Raw genomic sequence first — 18,238 nt, forward strand, 5'->3', positions numbered from 1 at the left:
TCATCCCGTCAGAGGTCCATTGGCCCCGATTAAGGAGGGGTTGGAGAGTGCTCCTTCCCCCAAGCCAGTCGGAGTGACTGACTACGTGATAGGTCTCCGGAGGAGAATGTCGCACATGATGACAGAAGCAAGCGATAACTTGAAAGCTGGACAAGCATTGGTCAAGCACTGGCATGATCAAAAGGCTAACATGGTTGAGTTCGCTCAAGACCAGCTCGTTCTCGTTATGATCCCAACAAGGCAGAGGGCCTTGCAAGACAAATGGATGGGACCCTTCAGAGTTGTGGGTAAACTCGGAGAGGTCAACTATCTGGTGGACTTGGCCAATCCCAAGGAGGCTCCGACAGTCTTCCACACCAACCGACTCAAAGCGTATGTCTCAAGACCTGATGTAGGAGCGTTGCTTCTAGCATCATCCGAGGAAGAAGAAGAGAGTGAAGCTCTTCCGGATCTCCTCAGAGGCTTACCTTTAGACGAAAAAATTGAAGGAGTAAATCTCTCTTCAAATCTGACACCCGAGCAACAAGAAGAGTGCAAATCTATGTTGAATCAGTTTGCCTCTCTGTTCTCGCTTTCACCAGGCTTGACCCCTTGGGGCCAGCATGACATACTCACTGGTGACTGTCTGCCAGTCAAAAGCAGAGGATACCGAATGTCAGAAAATGTACGAACCCACATCAAAGGTGAGGTCAGCAAGATGCTTGATCTCGAGGTAATAGCGCCCTCTACTAGTCCATGGTCTAGCCCAGTTGTGTTAGTACCAAAGGCCAGATCTAAAGAACTTAGATTCTGCGTGGATTAAAGAGCTCTTAATGCAGTCACCAAGACTGATGCCCACCCTTTGCCAAGAACAGATGAGTTGGTGGATAAACTTGGCGCAGCCAAGTTCCTCAGCACATTTGACTTGACGTCAGGCTATTGGCAAATAGCCCTGACAGACCATGCCAAGAAGAAAACTGCATTTTCTACCCCCGTTGGCTTATACCAGTTTAAGGTAATGCCTTTCGGATTGAAAAATGCACCTGCTACATTTCAACGGATGGTAAACCAGGTTCTGAATGGGATGGAGGACTTCTGCATGGCATACTTGGATGACATAGCAGTGTTCAGCAATTCCTGGGAAGAACATGTAACCCACCTGAGAGATGTTTTGCAGGCTCTTGGACGAGCCAATCTGACCATAAAGGCGAGTAAATGCCAAATTGGACAGAGTAAGGTAGTCTATCTTGGACATGAGGTAGGAGGTGGAGAAATAAGGCCTTTGCAGAGTAAGATTGAAGCGGTGCAAAATTGGACAACACCTACTACTCACCCCCAAGTGAGAGCCTTCCTAGGCCTCACTGGGTATTACAGGAATTTCATCGAGAACTATGGGACCATAGCTTCTCCACTGAATGTCATCTCCTCGCCCACATTTCCTAAAAAGGTTAGATGGAACGAGGAGTGCAATCAAGCTTTTGAAAACCTGAAAAAGGCTCTTTGCCAAGCCCCAGTACTCGGAGCTCCTGATTACCACCAAACTTTCATTGAGCAGACAGACGCTTCAAATGTAGGAATAGGTGCCGTACTCAGTCAACTGGATGGGAAAGGTAGGGAGCACCCCGTTTGCTTCATCAGCCGCAAGCTGAAGGATCCTGAAACAAGGTGGGCAACAATCGAAAGAGAATGCGTTGCTATCGTGTGGGCTCTGAAGAAGTTTAGGCCATACTTGTATGGTTCTAATTTTGTCATTCAGACTGACCACCAACACCTGAGATGGTTAATGCAAATGAAAGGGGAAAACCCAAAACTACTGAGATGGTCGATCTGCCTGCAAGGGTTTGATTTCACCATTGAGCACAGGTCAGGGTGTCACCACCAAAATGCTGATGGTCTCTAGGATGTATGTCATCGACTAGAGGTATGAGATTCATCCAGGAGTGGATGAAATCCTCCTGTCCCTTAGTCTGGGGGGGGCGAGTGTTAGGGAGAATTCTCTGTTTAGGCTGAATTTCCTAACCTAGTGAGTCCCCCAGCAGCTTTGCTGGATTTCTGGAGTTTGTTTTTTTCCATCCTGCCAAGAGTGAGACTCTTTTCTCCCACTCTTGGATACGAATGTGTGTAATTCCTTTGAATGTCAATCTGTTCCATGGGCTATGGGGTCTTTTATTCCATAGGGTCTCATATGTTTTTCTATGTGTGTTACACCACACCCTCCGTGCCGTAACACTGGAGCGTCCTAGAGGATCCCCACCATAGACTCCATATCCGGGGACTGACTACTGTCTCCCCGGGCATGTAAAGTCACCATTGGCTTTACTAGACCTAAATTTACTAACAGAACTAGTACAAACCATCCTATTGTGGACGTACTAGTAGGGGTACTTTGATTACTCCTGGGTCTGTTAGTCGAGGGGGCACTGTCCCCTCCCCCCTCATCGAGTTTTGGCTGGTGGCAGTGGAAACTACTTGTTATATTCGACCCCGAATATAACTCTATGGGATTCTTCCCATTGTTGGAGGTTAATACTCTTTCTCGTTAATCTCTAACATACCACCGCTTTATTTATCTTAAATAAATCTATCGGTTGGTATTTTCTGCCAGAACTCGGTTTTTAAAATGGCGTCTGTGTTCGTCTCTGTGACTCCTAAACCAAAGGTTGAGCCTTTTGTTCCACTTTTGGCGGGCTTCTGTACAGAGGCCCTCTAAAGTGGTGCCATTCTGTCTGGGTATCACAGGGGGTGTGGGAGGAGGTTTTAGGCACCCTGGACTGAGTTGCCTTGCCAACTCAAGGCGCACTCTCGTGTGATTGGCCCAAGTGGTGAGCTACCCCGCTCACCACTTAGCGTGTTTTGATTGACAGCTAGGCTGAATGAATGGGGGTTTTCTGCATAAAAGCAGGGCTTTTGGGACTGGATCTTCAGAAGTCGCCACAGGACCTAAGAATCCGACGAGAGTAAAAGCTGAGCCGAACTGCAACAACGACACCTCTGGTGGAGCCCTGCTGAACCAACTCACCACTTCCCGACGACAGAGGAGATCTCCCCGCCGGAGAGTCTCTTCCCCTGACTGGTGGGAACAACCAGTCCCCTTTGCTTTTTCTTCGTCCCTGGACGTAGTGGTCGAATTGCCCGTGCAGAGCACCCCGGCAACCGGATAGCCACTACCCCTGTACCGCGACCAAAAGGTGGTGCCTTGTGACGGAGCACTCCGCAGCTGGTCTCTTCCCTGGTGGTACAACGATCTTCAACTTTCCTTGGACGACGAGATCATCCCTTCTCTTGGCAAAGCCCCGACCTGCATCCACCACCAGGAACAACTGCCCCCGCCGGAGCTGTCGCTCCACAAACAAGGTACCGTGTCCGCCTGGCTTCCTTTGTGTCGGTTAGCGTGAGGTGTCTTAATCCTCGCCTCTCCATTGGGTCGCCTCCAAGCTTTCTTAACTTTCTGTTCTGAACTGGTCCAATCTTTCTATAACAATTTGCGACAAAGACTCGAAGTGCATTTCCACTGTAATACTTTTTGGGACATATCGCCTTGCCTCTCTCCGAGTGGGCCTGGATTCTGAACTTTATGATCTACAGTAGACCCTGCCTTACTTGTCTTGCATTTGTTCGTAAAAGTGTTGGTACCGAGTTGATTTCATACCCTGCCTTTTCTCTCCCGTCCTAACGAATACTAGAGTGTCATCTAGGTTAAAGCATTCACCTCTGTCTGCAAATAAGTGGTGCCGTTGAACCTAGACTTGTCGAACTATTGTTAGGGGGATCGATTTACTTATAGTAATTGTGATTGAAGTGTTTACCGTATTAGTGCCAGAGTGTTTTCCTAGATGTGTTCTTTTATAAACAAATAACTATATATCTTTACACCGAAGCCTTGTTCCGTGTTTGCTTGTTCTACTGTGTGAATTGCCCTATGTTGTATACTCCACATACTGCCTAACTCTTCTTGAGGGAAGTCTGACTGCTCAGCCACAGCTACCAAGGGAATCTGTGTGGTACAGACTGCTACCAAGTGGGTTAACTGCCAAACACCTGTAGTCCTAAATATTTTGCAGTGGTCCCAGAGGGAACTGCACAGGTTTCCGCCTAACACCCCTGTGTCGGAGTCAAAAATCAAGAAATTGACCAAGCAACTGGCCTAAAATGCACATTATCTCTGCCCCCTTGAGGAGAAGGAGGGAAGATTTTATGCCCCAGTCCAAATACAAGGGTAGTGTATATTGTCGGCACCGGTGGACACTGGATCCCAAGCAACTCTTCTGTCAAAGAGAGCCTTTGATCGGCTGAATTGAGGAAGGGCGGAGGGATACCAGATTCCTCTCACCCCTCTTCCTGGACAACTTCAGAACTTCGATGGGAATTAAATTCCTGTCAAGGGAAAAACAAAGAGGTGATGGCTGGAAGGTTTAGAATGACTCTTAACCACTGGCATTGCTCTGGGCAACCCTCCAGACCACCGTTGTTGCCTGCCAAGCCATTACAGAAGGGGAAAGACCATATGCCAATCAGACTTGGCCCCACCCAAAAAAGGGGCAGTCCAGCCCGAACTGCTAGGTCACATCCCTTCTGCACGAGACCACAAGCATCCCCAAACATGTTTTGACCTTGTTGGGGCTCATCAGTGAGGAGTAGCTTGGGTCTCTAGGCTCAGCAGGCACGGGACCCACGTCTGGGCATACCTGTCCCACTCGGGATGACAAAGCTAAAACAAAGAAGTGATGGCTGGAAGGTTTAGAATGAATCTTAACCACTGGCATTGCTCTGGGCAACCCTCCAGACCACCGTTCTTCGCCTGCCAAGCCATTACAGAAGGGGAAAGACCATATACAAATCAGGCTTGGCCCCACCCCAAAAGGGGTAGTCCAGTCCAAACTGCTAGGTCACATCCCTTCTGCACGAGACCACAAGCATCCCCAAGCATGTTTCGCCCTTGCTGGGGCTCATCAGTGAGGAGTAGCTTGGGTCTCTAGGCTCAGCAGGCACGGGACCCACGTCTGGGCATACCTGTCCCACTCGGGATGACAAAGCTAAAACAAAGAAGTGATGGCTGGAAGGTTTAGAATGAATCTTAACCACTGGCATTGCTCTGGGCAACCCTCCAGACCACCGTTCTTCGCCTGCCAAGCCATTACAGAAGGGGAAAGACCATATACAAATCAGGCTTGGCCCCACCCCAAAAGGGGTAGTCCAGTCCAAACTGCTAGGTCACATCCCTTCTGCACGAGACCACAAGCATCCCCAAGCATGTTTCGCCCTTGCTGGGGCTCATCAGTGAGGAGTAGCTTGTGTCTCTAGGCCCAGCAGGCACGGGACCCACATCTGGGCATACCCGTCCCACTCGGGGTGACAAAGCAAAAACAAAGAAGTGATGGCTGGAAGGTTTAGAATGAATCTTAAACACTGGCATTGCTCTGGGCAACCCTACAGACCACCGTTCTTCGCCTGCCAAGCCATTACAGAAGGGGAAAGACCATATGCAAATCAGGCTTGGCCCCACCCAAAAAAGGGGCAGTCCAGCCCGAACTGCTAGGTCACATCCCTTCTGCACGAGACCACAAGCATCCCCAAACATGTTTCGCCCTTGTTGGGGCTCATCAGTGAAGAGTAGCTTGGGTCTCTAGGCCCAGCAGGCACGGGACCCACGTCTGGGCATACCCGTCCCACTCGGGATGACAAAGCAAAAACAAAGAGGTGATGGCTGGAAGGTTTAGAATGAATCTTAACCACTGGCATTGCTCTTGGCAGACGGGTATGCCTAGACGTGGGTCCCGAGTCTGCCGGGCCTAGAGACCCAAGCTACTCCTCACTGATGATGCCCAACAAGGCTGAAACATGTCTGGGGATGCTTGTGGTCTTGTGCAGAAGGGATGTGACTTAGCAGTTCGGGCTGGACTGCCCCTTTTGGGGTAGGACCAAACCTGATTTGCATATGGTTTTTCCCCTTGTGTAATGGCTTGGCAGGCTGAAAAACGATGGTCTGGAGGGTTGCCCAGAGCTTTGCCCCTCGTTATGATTAATTCAAAACCTTCCAGCTATCACCTTTCTGTTTTGCCAAAGTCACCCCGAGTGGGATGGCTATGCCCAGACGTGGGTCCCGAGTCTGCCGGCACTAGAGACCCAAGCTACTCCTCACTGATGACGTCCAACAAGGCTGAAACATGTCTGGGGATGCTTGTGGTCTCGTGCAGAAGGGATGTGACCTAGTAGTTCGGGCTGGACTGCCCCCTTTTGGGGTAGGACCAAGCCTGATTTGCATATGGTTTTTCCCCTTCTGTAATGGCTTGGCAGGCTGAAAAACGGTGGTCTGAAGGGTTGCCCAGAGCTTTGCCAGTGGTTATGATTCATTCAAAACCTCCTTGACATCACCTTTCTGCATTCCTGTCAAGGGGACTGCGGATCTGGAAATTAAAATTGGGCAGCACAAGGTGAAACACCCAGTCATAGTTGTGATGCCAGAGGGCACACCCTGTCTACTGGGGAATGACATCCTGCGAAGGTTGTCCCCCCTAATAGACTGCGTGAACATTGTCCTCTGGACCCAGACTAACCGGCCAATAAAATTAAAACATTGTGTCAACCATGTTAGTTTAAATGGCACATGCCACATGGTTGAACAAAAACCTGATCATATTGAGTTTCATTTTCAAAATACCCAAACACCTGACATGACAGTCATTTCTGTAGGACCACAAACTGGTGATGGGAATTCCTCTCTATTTCTGAAAATCAACCTTCCTTCCAGTTTCAAGTGGCATTCCACACTGGAAGGAAATACTATAAAATTCTATACTAATTCACAATCAGAAAATCCCAATTCCTTTTCTAGAAATCCATTAGCTGTGATAATGAAGTCTTTGAGTTGTGTTTGTCATCTTGAATATCTGATGTTGCAATGGATTAATAAGGTCCTTTTGGTTGCTTCTAGACTAATATTGCGTGTCTGGAAGACTAGGAAAAAGCCATGCGTGGAAGATTGGCTAGTTCAGGTGCATGTTTTGAGAAATTGAAGTTAGGTAAATTGCATAGAGAAGAAGTTTATAATGAACAATGGAGTAAATTCAGCGAGTTTTATGCTTGATGCTCTGTCAGAACGGTTTTTGATTTAGTTTTTAGTTTCAGGTGGTGGGAGGGGAGGGTTGATGTTTGTTATGTCTTCTATGTTGTATTTTTGTTGGTAAAATAAAAATGTGTTTTTTTGATAATAGATTAGCAGAGAACATATGTGCTTTTGCTTGCTGTCTTTTTTCTATATTTGACTTAATGTAATTGCTAAATTTTGTACTCAAGTTATGCTCTGATTGTTTAGTTTATGAATGTATTTTCTGAATTGTAATTGTAGTGTTGAACTAAATAAAGAGTTTAAAAAAAGGAAAAAAAAGAAAATCCCAATTCCATAGTCCAAAATGATGAGAAACCTGCTCAAAGTTTAGCTGACATTCAGAAGATTAGAGAACAGTTATTCATCCCTATTCAGTTAAATGAGGGGGAGGAATCTGTTCTCGGCCGAGTGTGAGTGAACAACGGTAAGAGCTTCATCAGCGAAGCCATGTTACGAAAGCTCCCAAAAGATCCAGCCATTCCCACATTTAAATTGATTGATAAATGGGAAAGGGGTCTGGAAACTCCCAATTCCAAACATCTACTGCCTAGCAGGTGTATGCTCAAAAGTTCTATAGGCATCAAAAGCATAGTACATAATTGTGTTGTGTGAGAGGTCTCTGCTGCATGCTATTTAGGCAGTGACATTCTCAAACGCTTTGCCAGTAATTTGGACTTGATAAACTACAAAGCCTGGTCTCGATTAGGGGGTAATTCCATGGACTTTGATAATTCAGAAAAATCATTTTGGTCAGCTCAATTGCTGCTGTATGCAGTTGAAGTCCAAATTGCAGAGGAAGTCACCATCCCAGGACGGACACGACTATTCCCGCTTGAATTAAAAATTAAAAGAGGAAAGAAACTGCAAAATCCTGACGCATATGTTCACCTCAATGCCCATCTCCAACAGCAAGGGTTGGGGTTAAACCCAACACCATTAGTCAGTGTAGAACCCAACACCATTCCAATATTGACGGATAAGAGCGACCTTAGGAGTATCACTCTGGGCGCAGGCTACCATTATTGGTATGGCGGTTGATGACTGACATTTTTCCATAGATTTAGGTAATGAACTGATAGAACCAATCCCCAATGACTTTTTTGATAGTGATAGCGACAATGACACAACACCGGACAGGATGTTTACCCGGCAAGGGGGGAATTTCCTGGTGTACTCTTCCTGCCCTTATGGTAAGGAAGAGGTAACCTGTGACATTAGGAGGCATGAGGTGATCTTCCAGGTCCACAAGGACTGCCTTCCCTGCCTGGAATCTGCTGGAGGAGGCCGCTGAAATAGCCAAACCGAGGTCTTTCTGGGCTTCAGGCAAATGGTTGAAGAGAGAGTCAACCTAGCTGATGGCTGTGAGACTCTGGAGCAAAAGTTGAAACAAGTTTTCTTAGATTTTCATGATCTCTTTGTGGTGGACTCATGACTGTGGTCACACCGAAATCCATACAACAACAATTCCCACGGATCCGGGTATGACTCCAGTGTTTGTGAAGCAATACTGCTTGCCTCTCGCATCCATGGAGTCCCTCACAGAAATAATCAAAAACCTTGAGTCCCGTGGGATAATTCATTCAGCCCACAGCACCTTTAATAATCCGGTGCTGGGGATTTTAAAACCCAACAGCCAGTGGAGACTGTGTGCTGACCTAATGGAGCTAAACAAACAGGTCTATACATCCCAATGGCCCCTCCTCTACATTGATCAGGGGCTGTCCCAGATCCAGGGGTCAAAGATATACAATGCCATTGACCTGACCAATGGGTACTGGACTGTACCTGTCAGTAGGGAGGGCCAATACAAGCTGGCCTTTACCTTTGGGGGGAAGCAATACACATGGATCCGGACACCCTTCGCATACATCAACTCCAGCAACAAATACAATATCTTCTTACACAAGACATGCCCGACTTGGGTGAAAGGGGTAACCTGGCCTATGTAGATGATGTCCTGATCAAAAGCTCAACTGTGGAGGAACACATAGTGGAAATCCGTTATGTTCTGACACAGTTGAGGGTTGCCGCAGCAAAACTATTTTTCCAAAAGGCACAGTGGGGCAGGACCCGTGTCAATTTCTTGGGTAATGAGATAATTCCTGAGGGTCTCTGTCCCTAGGAAAAGAAAGTGGAAGCACTCCTGGCACTAAAAGACCCCACAACTCTGTGTGAGCTGAGGAGAATCCTTGGACTGACTAATTACAGTAGGAAGTTCATTGAGGATTACGCAGAGATCACAAGACCCCTGATCCGTCTGTTGAAGGAGGGGGTCAAGTGGGAGTGGGGTCCAGAACAAGACGAGGCAGTAAAGCAACTCAAAAGAAGCCTCTCACAAGCGCCTTGTCTAGCTTACCCTGTCAAAAACAAGGAGTTCTTCTTGGAGACAGAGTTCTCAAATACATGCTTGACCGCAGTATTATATCAAAAGCATGACAAGGTCAATAAAGTCATCTCCTATGCAAGTAAGACTTTATCCTCTGTGGAGGAAAAATTCAACGATTGTGAGAAGGCACTCCTGGCAACGGAATGGGCATTGAAAAATTACTGCTCGTTCATCCAGGGGAAACACATCATAGTGCAGACTCCACGCCAGCCTCTCCAATATCTCCAAAGTGACAGAATCCGGGCTGGAAATGTGAGTAATTCCAGAATTACTTCCTGGATTCTGTCAATGCAAGGCTTTCCTTTGGAGGTCAGATATGGCCAAAACAAGAAGAGTCCCTCGCACAAGTTCTGGCTGACTTGCTTGATTGTGCCAGAGAAAACTGTCTCGAGGACGAAAGTCTTAAAGCCCAGGACAACATGGAGGTGTACCTGAATTCCCCGCACAAAGTCTATGAAGAAGACAAGTGTGAGGGAATGCCCACTGTTTATGTGGATGGGTGTTCCTACCATGTTGACAACAATGGGGAAAAGGAACTGCAGTCCGGCGTGGGGAATGCCTGGGTGAATGATGCCCCGGAACCCTCCGCTGGGTACAAAATCGGTCCCCGTAGTATTCAGGTGGCAGAGCTGATGGCAGTTCATCAAGCCATCCTCACTGCTGTCCAACACCAACTCCACAAACTAGTCATAATCACTGATTCAGATTATGTCCAGAACGGGTTTGTGGAGCACCGGGTTAATTGGAAAACCAGAGGCATGCTATGTGCTAACACCAAACCACTCAAACATGGCAAGCTAATGCAAAATATTGATGATCTGGTCACCTCTGGTAGGATGACCATCTACTGGAAAAAGATCAAGGGTCATTCCAGAATAGAGGGACCAGACAAAACTGGAAATGACCTAGCTGATCAACTGGCCAAAACCAGAGGTATCCAAGGGCATCTCCTGAAGATTGAGTCGCTATTGGGGGAAATCCAGGTCCCTGCTATCACTAGCTCCCAGACAAATGCTCACAATGAACTCTCAACTGCCCAGTGGAGTAAGGAGACCCCAGATGCTGATTTAATCACAGCTCAAAAAGGGGATCCAATCATTGGTAAGTTTTACCAACACATTGAGGACCCTGAAAGTTTTCCCCTAACGGATACCGATTGCATTGGGAAAGAGGACCTCAGAGTGTTGATGAAATGTCCAAAAATGTTCCAAATCCAAGACAGTTTGTTGGTGAGGAGATCCATATCTGCCTGTGACCAGTGGGTGGTCCCTACCTCATTCCGAAGCCTGATGCTAAGTCACGCACATGATGCGGCCACAGCCGGTCATCGGGGGTTTCATACTACCTTAGAAATCTTGCAAGAGGTTGCATACTGGCCACACATGGGGCAGGACCTCGACCAATAACTGAAGGGGTGTCTTGTGTGTGCACAATTTCAGCCAACATCACTCACACACCGAGCTCCCCTCCAAAAGAGGGGGATGACACTGCCTTGGTCAGATTTACAAGTAGATTTCATTGGGCCCGTGATTCGCTCCTCTAGGGGGAACAAGTACATGTTAACTGTAACATACTTGTTTACTAAATGGGTGGAAGTCTCCCAGCCCCAAATTGCAAGGCAGAAACAGCAGCTGCCCTGATGATCAATCACATCTTCTCGCGTTTTGGACTACCCCAAAGGATTGAGTCAGACTGAGGTAGTCACTTCACCAGTGAAGTGATGACAAAAATGTGGGAGATACTTGGGGTAAAAAGGAAACTACACATTGCATACCGGCTGTCCTCTAGTGGTGGAGTTGAGAGGTACAATAAAACCATTGTGAGCATACTAAAAAGGTTTGTGGCAGACTCTGGGACAAGTTACCACTTGTCCCGATGGCCAAGAAGTTCTGCAACTAAAATGTCGCCATTTTAAGCTGATGACTGGATGAAGGATGGTGCTACCCCAGCATCTGCTCTATAGAACCCAAGGGCAGACACTAATAAATGCCTCCACAACTCATGAGTATGTTGAGAATCTGAGAAAACACCTTCAACAAGCTTTTGCGTATGCTCAGCAGAATCTAGAATGATCTGCAGACTGCATGAAGACCCAATATGATCTAAAGACAACCAAAAAGGAATATCAAGTAGGAGACAGGGTCTAATTCTACAATCTCCAAAGGAACCAAACCAAAGAGAATAGGAATATTTCAATGTTCACCGAATGCATGTATATCCCACTGCTGGAATCCCGATTGGAGGACAGTAGGGGGGAAAATTGTCATAACCGGTTTGTGTTCTATTTGAGAGATTTGCACTAAATATACCTAACAACCAAGGAGGACCTCCTCAGGGACCCGGAAGGAGAAACCTAAGGAAATCTGGAGTGTCGCTCCACACCAGAAAAGAAAACCTGAGAGAAGGCTGGGGGTATCGTTGCACATTCCAAACAGAGGCAGCGAGGAGAGCATGTCGCATTATTCGCTGATGGAAGAAGGACTCCTACCCGGCTGATCCAGTTTTACAAGAAAATAAAAAAAGAAAAATCACACTTGCCCGACTCCCCCATGTTGGAAGCCCAGACGAAGTCGGGGGGTGTGGGGGAATTTCTGTGGGATATTTTGACCCACTTAGCTATGCTTCACTACATCACTTTGCTGCATTGGTGCAAGAAACAGCACAAAATGGCCACGCTGACCACTATGTGCACCAAGATCTCGAAACTGCGTTTGGTCACAACCAGAAAATGTCTGCACTACCCTACCATCCCCATTTCAGGTGGGGTAAAACAGAGTACTCACTGCAGGAATGTGCCAGTGTGCTCTGCAACATTTTACATGAAGAAAAGGAAAGAAGCAGCATTACTTTGCTGTAAACCCAAAATGCCTCTTTAAAATGTCATCTTTCCAACCTTCAAAGTACTGTTTGGCGCTAAATTCATCAATTCCTCCTGAACGACTATGATCAAAAAGGCCCTGCAATGCCCAGGATCAGTCTTGAGTCTCAGAGGAACCGAGCCTCATTTGAATGACAGCCCCTATCAAAAGTATCTTTGGAAAAGCAAACCAGGGACTGTGTTTTCATTTTCCACGGGAAACGCGGCTATTTCTTTGCAACAAGTATCAAGAATCAGCTGTCCAGAGAAAGACTCTAAACATAGGCATGATACACGTATCCATGCTGCAACCAACTCCAGCACTTAAGGAAAGAAATAGAGCTGTACAAAGTGTGTATTTACTGCAGAGGAAAACAGAATTTAAAGAAATAAGTTAAGTGTGCTTTTGCCTGAATGAAGAGCAAAATCACCTATTTTTAAAGTATATTATTGTGTAAAGGCTTGATTATATAAGAAATGTAAAAGGATTTGCTACTGTTAAAAATCCACCTATAAACTGTTTGAAGTCAATAGGTTTAAAGTAAATCAAAGCTAAAACCCAGGATAAGTTGGTAAACTATATTTAAAAGAAAAAAACCCTGCTCTGCCAGTGCTAGCACTGAGACAGGGTGACACCTCATAAACTGCTGGCACAGGAAAGGCCAATTGCTAGCTTGGAGGCTTTGAATACCCAGGACAATGGGTTTTTCGAAGTTGCATCAGCCATTCGTCTCTGTCCCAGGCTGAGACAATAGCAGGCTAAGACTCTCACCTTTCAAAACCTAAACAAATCCCAAAAACCCAAGGGAAGCATTCTGATCCAGTATGGCTTCCTACTACATGCATGCCTGCTGCAAACTCGCCATCCCACTGATCTTCAGTCTCCAGTAAACCAGAAGTGCAGTCCAGTGCCGTCCAGGTGACCAGAACCACCCAGCTGACCCTGTTCCACCAGATTTGCCCAGCTGTCCTTGGTTAGACCCGGTCCGTGTGATGACTAGAACCCTTGACAGTCCAAAATCCTAAATTAAAGTGGACTTTATGTATTAATAGGAAGCCTAGAAAATAAATCATAGCATACCTTACCTTGTTTTGTTCCATCCCAATCTCTAAACCATCCTATCCTTATGTTAAGAACTTGTAATATTGTCACAACCATTCTTGAAACCTTGCCTTTGATTCTTTGCGCTAGTGCTAACGTCTTTAAATAATTTGGTCTTGTGAAATTCTAAACCCTTACTCCTCCTTTGGGTAATTGGACTGGGTCCGCCAGGGCGGGCGCGGAGGTGCTGGGGTTGGTTCCGCGGATCGACTCTAGAGCTTACTGTGTTTCAATCTGGTAACCTAGCCTGAATGCCCTAGTGTAGAGCATAACTATCCTTATAAAAATTGATTTCTGTTTTCTTTTTCGCGCCATTATTTTCCAAAAACGCCTCTCATTCCACATTGCCTAACTCACTCAATTTCAACTCTGGATTATACCTAACACCCATAACTACATCCCAACCTAAAAACTGCACTCCAAATCAGTGTATTTCACCCGTTTTTCTTAAAAACCGTTTGGTTAAATTTAGGCAGGAATCCGCATTTCTGCAAAGTTTTACCCATGTGATTTTTATTTTAAAATATTTTCAAACTTCCATTAATATTCAAAGTGTTTACATTTGCTCAAACTATAGCTCATGATTGTTGGCATCTTTCCAATGTTGCTCCCATAGAAATGTATACTGATTTAAGGATTTTTGCACACTTTTCATTGTTTTGCTAAGTCATTTTCGAATATCATTTAAAAAAGTCTAATATTTCAAACACGTTTTTTTCTCTTGTTTAGGGAGGGAAGGTTGTATTCAAATTCTGTTTACTGTGCTTTATTCATGATTACCTGCTGCTTCCTCATATCGATTCAGAATTGATTATTTGTGGGTTGAGAAATATTGCAGGGGAAAATCCTAACTTAAGGTCTATACTTCCAAACAAGCCTGAAGTATTCTTTTCTCTCATGTTTTGTATTTTGGGTTGCTGAAAGTGAATTTAACTGCCTTCCATACCTTTTTATTTGTTATTGTCACCACATTGGTGATGGCTGCTCCTTATTCAAAAGTATATGTTTAAATTGAATTTTAAATAAAAAAAATATTACCTTTACCAACCAGCCTGATTCCGGGTCCATTGTGACCTGGGCTATTTATTTTCAGAAGGGATGTGATATGAGTGGTGTATCACTCAGAATATTGAACCTATAGACATAATAAAATAAGCATTTATTCAGCTGTGCGGTGCATACTAGGCTGAGACCAGGGTGTGGGTGTATCGCCTGATTGAAATACTTAACAACCCACAGATTCAATGATGATTTAGGCAACTGCGTGTATGCATGCATATATAAAAAACAAATGTACATACATGGACACATTCCTACGTTCACACTCAGAACCCTCCCTTGCATGCACGCATGTATGTATACAAACACATTACATATACACATTCAAATTCCACTTACCTCCTCACACACTCTGCTCGCCACCACACATGACAAGAGAAACAACCAAATAGTCTGCCCCATGCAGATTGTGCTGTGAGAGGATGAGACTCCTCTCCTGCAGTCAGCACCTATTCTGTTAGCACAATAATGAGCGGCAGCGTGGCCAAACTTCATGTTTCGCTGGCCTTTCATTATTGCACAGACATGACCATTTTTTTTAAATATGTAGAAGGGGATATACCACGGAAAGAGGCAGGTAGTTTATTCCCTGGGACAAATAAAGCACACGGGTGGACTATGCTGCTTGCCACTGCGACGAGAGATGCACACATGTAAGTTTAGATTAACATTCTAAATGAACAAAATAATGTTAACCTAAACGTTTACATCTCTCAGGGAGCAGAGAACCCCCACCCACCCATACAACGGTGCCAGCACTGATGGGTGTATTACACACAAAACTGTAGTAAACATGACATGGCTGGATACTCGAGGCTGTGGCTATGCACCAACCTCTGTGTCTACAGTGCATGTGCGCGTATAGACTGCAAATGCAAATCTTACCCCCAAATCTTCCCATATTTCTTGAAGCAATCCATGTCGTATTGCAAAACACCCTACAAAAAAGGAAATAAATGAAATCAGACGAGAAAAAATACAACATTGGGACAAAAGGTTGTGGAATTAAACTTGTTTACATGAAGGGGTTTAACATGCTGAAAATAGTAAGCAATTGACAAAGAAGTAAGACTGCTCAAGCTCATACCTATAATGGGAGGAGTTACTTTGTTCTTCTTAGATTGGGAATCTGCTGAGTTTCATGGCACAATTCGCTAAGCTTCCTATGGGTCCTGGAGGAGTGTTTCTGGCCAATCAGGTGGCCAGGAACGTGGCTGGAATCCCATACTCAAAGTTTATTCGGATAAAATCCATAAACCAGAGCACAAATAATGCAACATTACATAATACCAGACAAAATATATAAAATAAAAGTGTTGACATTATGTGGATAGCGACAACAATAAAAGCATTAAAAATTAAAATTGGTCATTCACCAAATGTTTCCTTCTATTCCATGACTTTAAGAATTCCAAGCACCCCCATGCAGCAGCAATTGATTAAGCACATAAAAGAAAGATCAGAGCAGGTCGACATTGGTTAAAATTGGCTTCTCTCAGTAAGGGGGCAAAGGTCTTCTTTCTAATATCATGATAAAATGGGCAAAATAGGACAACCCGCAGACTGCTCATGGCCCAGCCAGTTATTCGTGTTTTCTCTGAGCCATAAAGGTGAAAACGGGCCTTGGTCAGTGCCTAGTGGTCTACGGTTTTGTTACTGTGCAGCAAATAAGGTTGAATTACATCTGATTGCATAAGTAACAAATGTTTTCTGTTTGAGTCAGTTAAAAGCCCAGATATTTCACGATTTGACAAAACAAGAATACGAAACACCTGCTTATACTTGTTGGACTCAGCTGATGATAATGGTGCAACAGGGCAATGCAAACCTAGGGCATTCAGCTGTGATAAACAGTTTGAAATGAAGCTCAGCTAAGGTATTTTTTGCCAAAAAGACCCCAGCATTAAGCCTTTAATAATGCTATGAGTGAGGCGGGATCTTGCGTTTGACCATAGTGCAAGAGTGATGCCATATACCAACCGTCCTCTATGTGAGTAATACCCAGTTCTATATGTACAGCATAATTCGGGGTAGAACGAGGGTGTCCCAATAATTGTTTTAGAAAATTATTCTCGGTGACCTCAATACATGTTATTTTTTCGTTACTGCTGCTGCACCATAGTTGCTCGTGGCCTTCCCATATTCACTTCAAGAAACTGCTAAAACCTGGTTATTCAACAAATTGGAACCTACAAATTGGAACCTATATACCTATCAAATGCTTTAACAAGTTTTTGTATACCACTTCATCTTGTAACCAATGTATGCTCATACTTCCATCATTCCAATACTTGCACTGCAATTGTGTCAAGGTTTCTATGCTCACCTGACTCCTCTTCCCACGTAACCAGAATGTTTCTACTGTAATCTTGTAACCAGAAAGTTTTACCGCAATCTTGTAACCTATGCCGTGATACCCCAGGGTTTGGGCTTATAATCAAATGAATAAATAAATCTACCCCTAGCTCGTTTCTTTGAAAAACGACAGACCCTGAGGGAGTTAGAGGTAGAGAAGCGAAGAGCTTGAGAGGGGAGCTATTGTCCGTCTCCTTTGTCTGATTTACCACAGCGTATACAGTGGTCCGTGTGGAAATATTTTCCATGCTGGGCAGAAACCAAGGTAGTAGAAAAGATTTTAATAAATCATTGTTTTCTAAGATTTGGAGTGCCTCTGAGCATAAACAGAGACAGAAGGACACATTTTAAGGGACAAGTTGTTAAATAACTTTGTGCTGCATTGCGTGTGGAAGCTTTAGAAGATGTGGCATTCCGGGAGAATATACAGGAGGAAATTACAAGGTTTTTCGCAACAAATGAGGGTTCGGTGATGGAAGTGGGAGTTATGTGGGAGGCTTTTAAAGGGACTACGAGAGGGGTGTGTATGGTAGGAGTGCGCAAAACACTAAATGCGTCGCTTGTGTAGATTGAGAAGGAGATTAGCAACTTGAAGATGAGCAAATGAGAGAAAATCAAGTAGGAAATGATCTTGCAGAAGTGCTTTGAAGACAACCGGAGCTTCAGGGCTTGTTACTCAAATATGAATACAGTCAATATATGGTACAGATTCAAGGGGAAGATGATAAGGCAGGCCCGCTTGCTTGCATTGGGTTATACAGAAGGAGAGGCAGAGATCTGCAATAACGCAGATCTATTATCAAGGGGAGAATGAGGTGTTCCAAGGTTATTATAGGAGGCTATACACTAGTGAGGGCATGTATACAGAGGGTGCACCCAGCACTTTACTAGATGTGGTGAAGTTACCTCGGTTGTCAGATGACCATAGAGTTGAGTTAGATGTGCTGGTGGAAAAGGAAGAGATACAGTGTGCAATACGATCAATGCAGAGGAATAGATCACTGGGGATAGATGGGTTTCCAGTTGAGTTTTACCACATGTATGCAGATCTTTTAATCCCCCAGTTAAAACAGGTGTATAATGAGGCATATGATAAAGGGACTCTGCCAGAGACTATGCAAGAGGCACTTATCATGGTGCTACTGAAATCCAGGAAAGACCCGAATCGTTGTGAACCGTATAGGCTGATAACTCTGATTAAATGCTGATGCAAATATCCTGGGGAAGATCATTGCACTAAGGTAGTGTCGGTGTTAGTACATCAGTACCAATGCGGATTTGTGGGAGGTAGGAATACTGCACTGAATCTGAGGTGCTTGCACTACGTAATGGAAAATGTGCGACCTGCCAAGGAAGAACTGGCATTAGTAGCATTAGATGCAGTCAAGGCTTTTG

At 45.0% G+C, this 18,238-nt stretch overlaps 1 protein-coding gene across 1 annotated transcript in view; it reads right to left on the reverse strand.

Moving 5' to 3' along the window:
* Window positions 1-18,238, reverse strand: part of LOC138569530 (cytochrome P450 3A29-like) — a 334,912-nt gene that overhangs the window by 206,966 nt on the left and 109,708 nt on the right. Inside the window, exon 3 of the mRNA XM_069647585.1 lies at window positions 15,374-15,426. Within this exon, the coding sequence (XP_069503686.1) occupies window positions 15,374-15,426 (53 nt within the window). The remainder of the gene's footprint in view (window positions 1-15,373; window positions 15,427-18,238) is intronic.

The sequence above is a fragment of the Ambystoma mexicanum genome, chromosome 2q (assembly GCF_040938575.1).
Source record: "Ambystoma mexicanum isolate Mex_15411 chromosome 2q, UKY_AmexF1_1, whole genome shotgun sequence".
NCBI lineage: Eukaryota > Metazoa > Chordata > Amphibia > Caudata > Ambystomatidae > Ambystoma > Ambystoma mexicanum.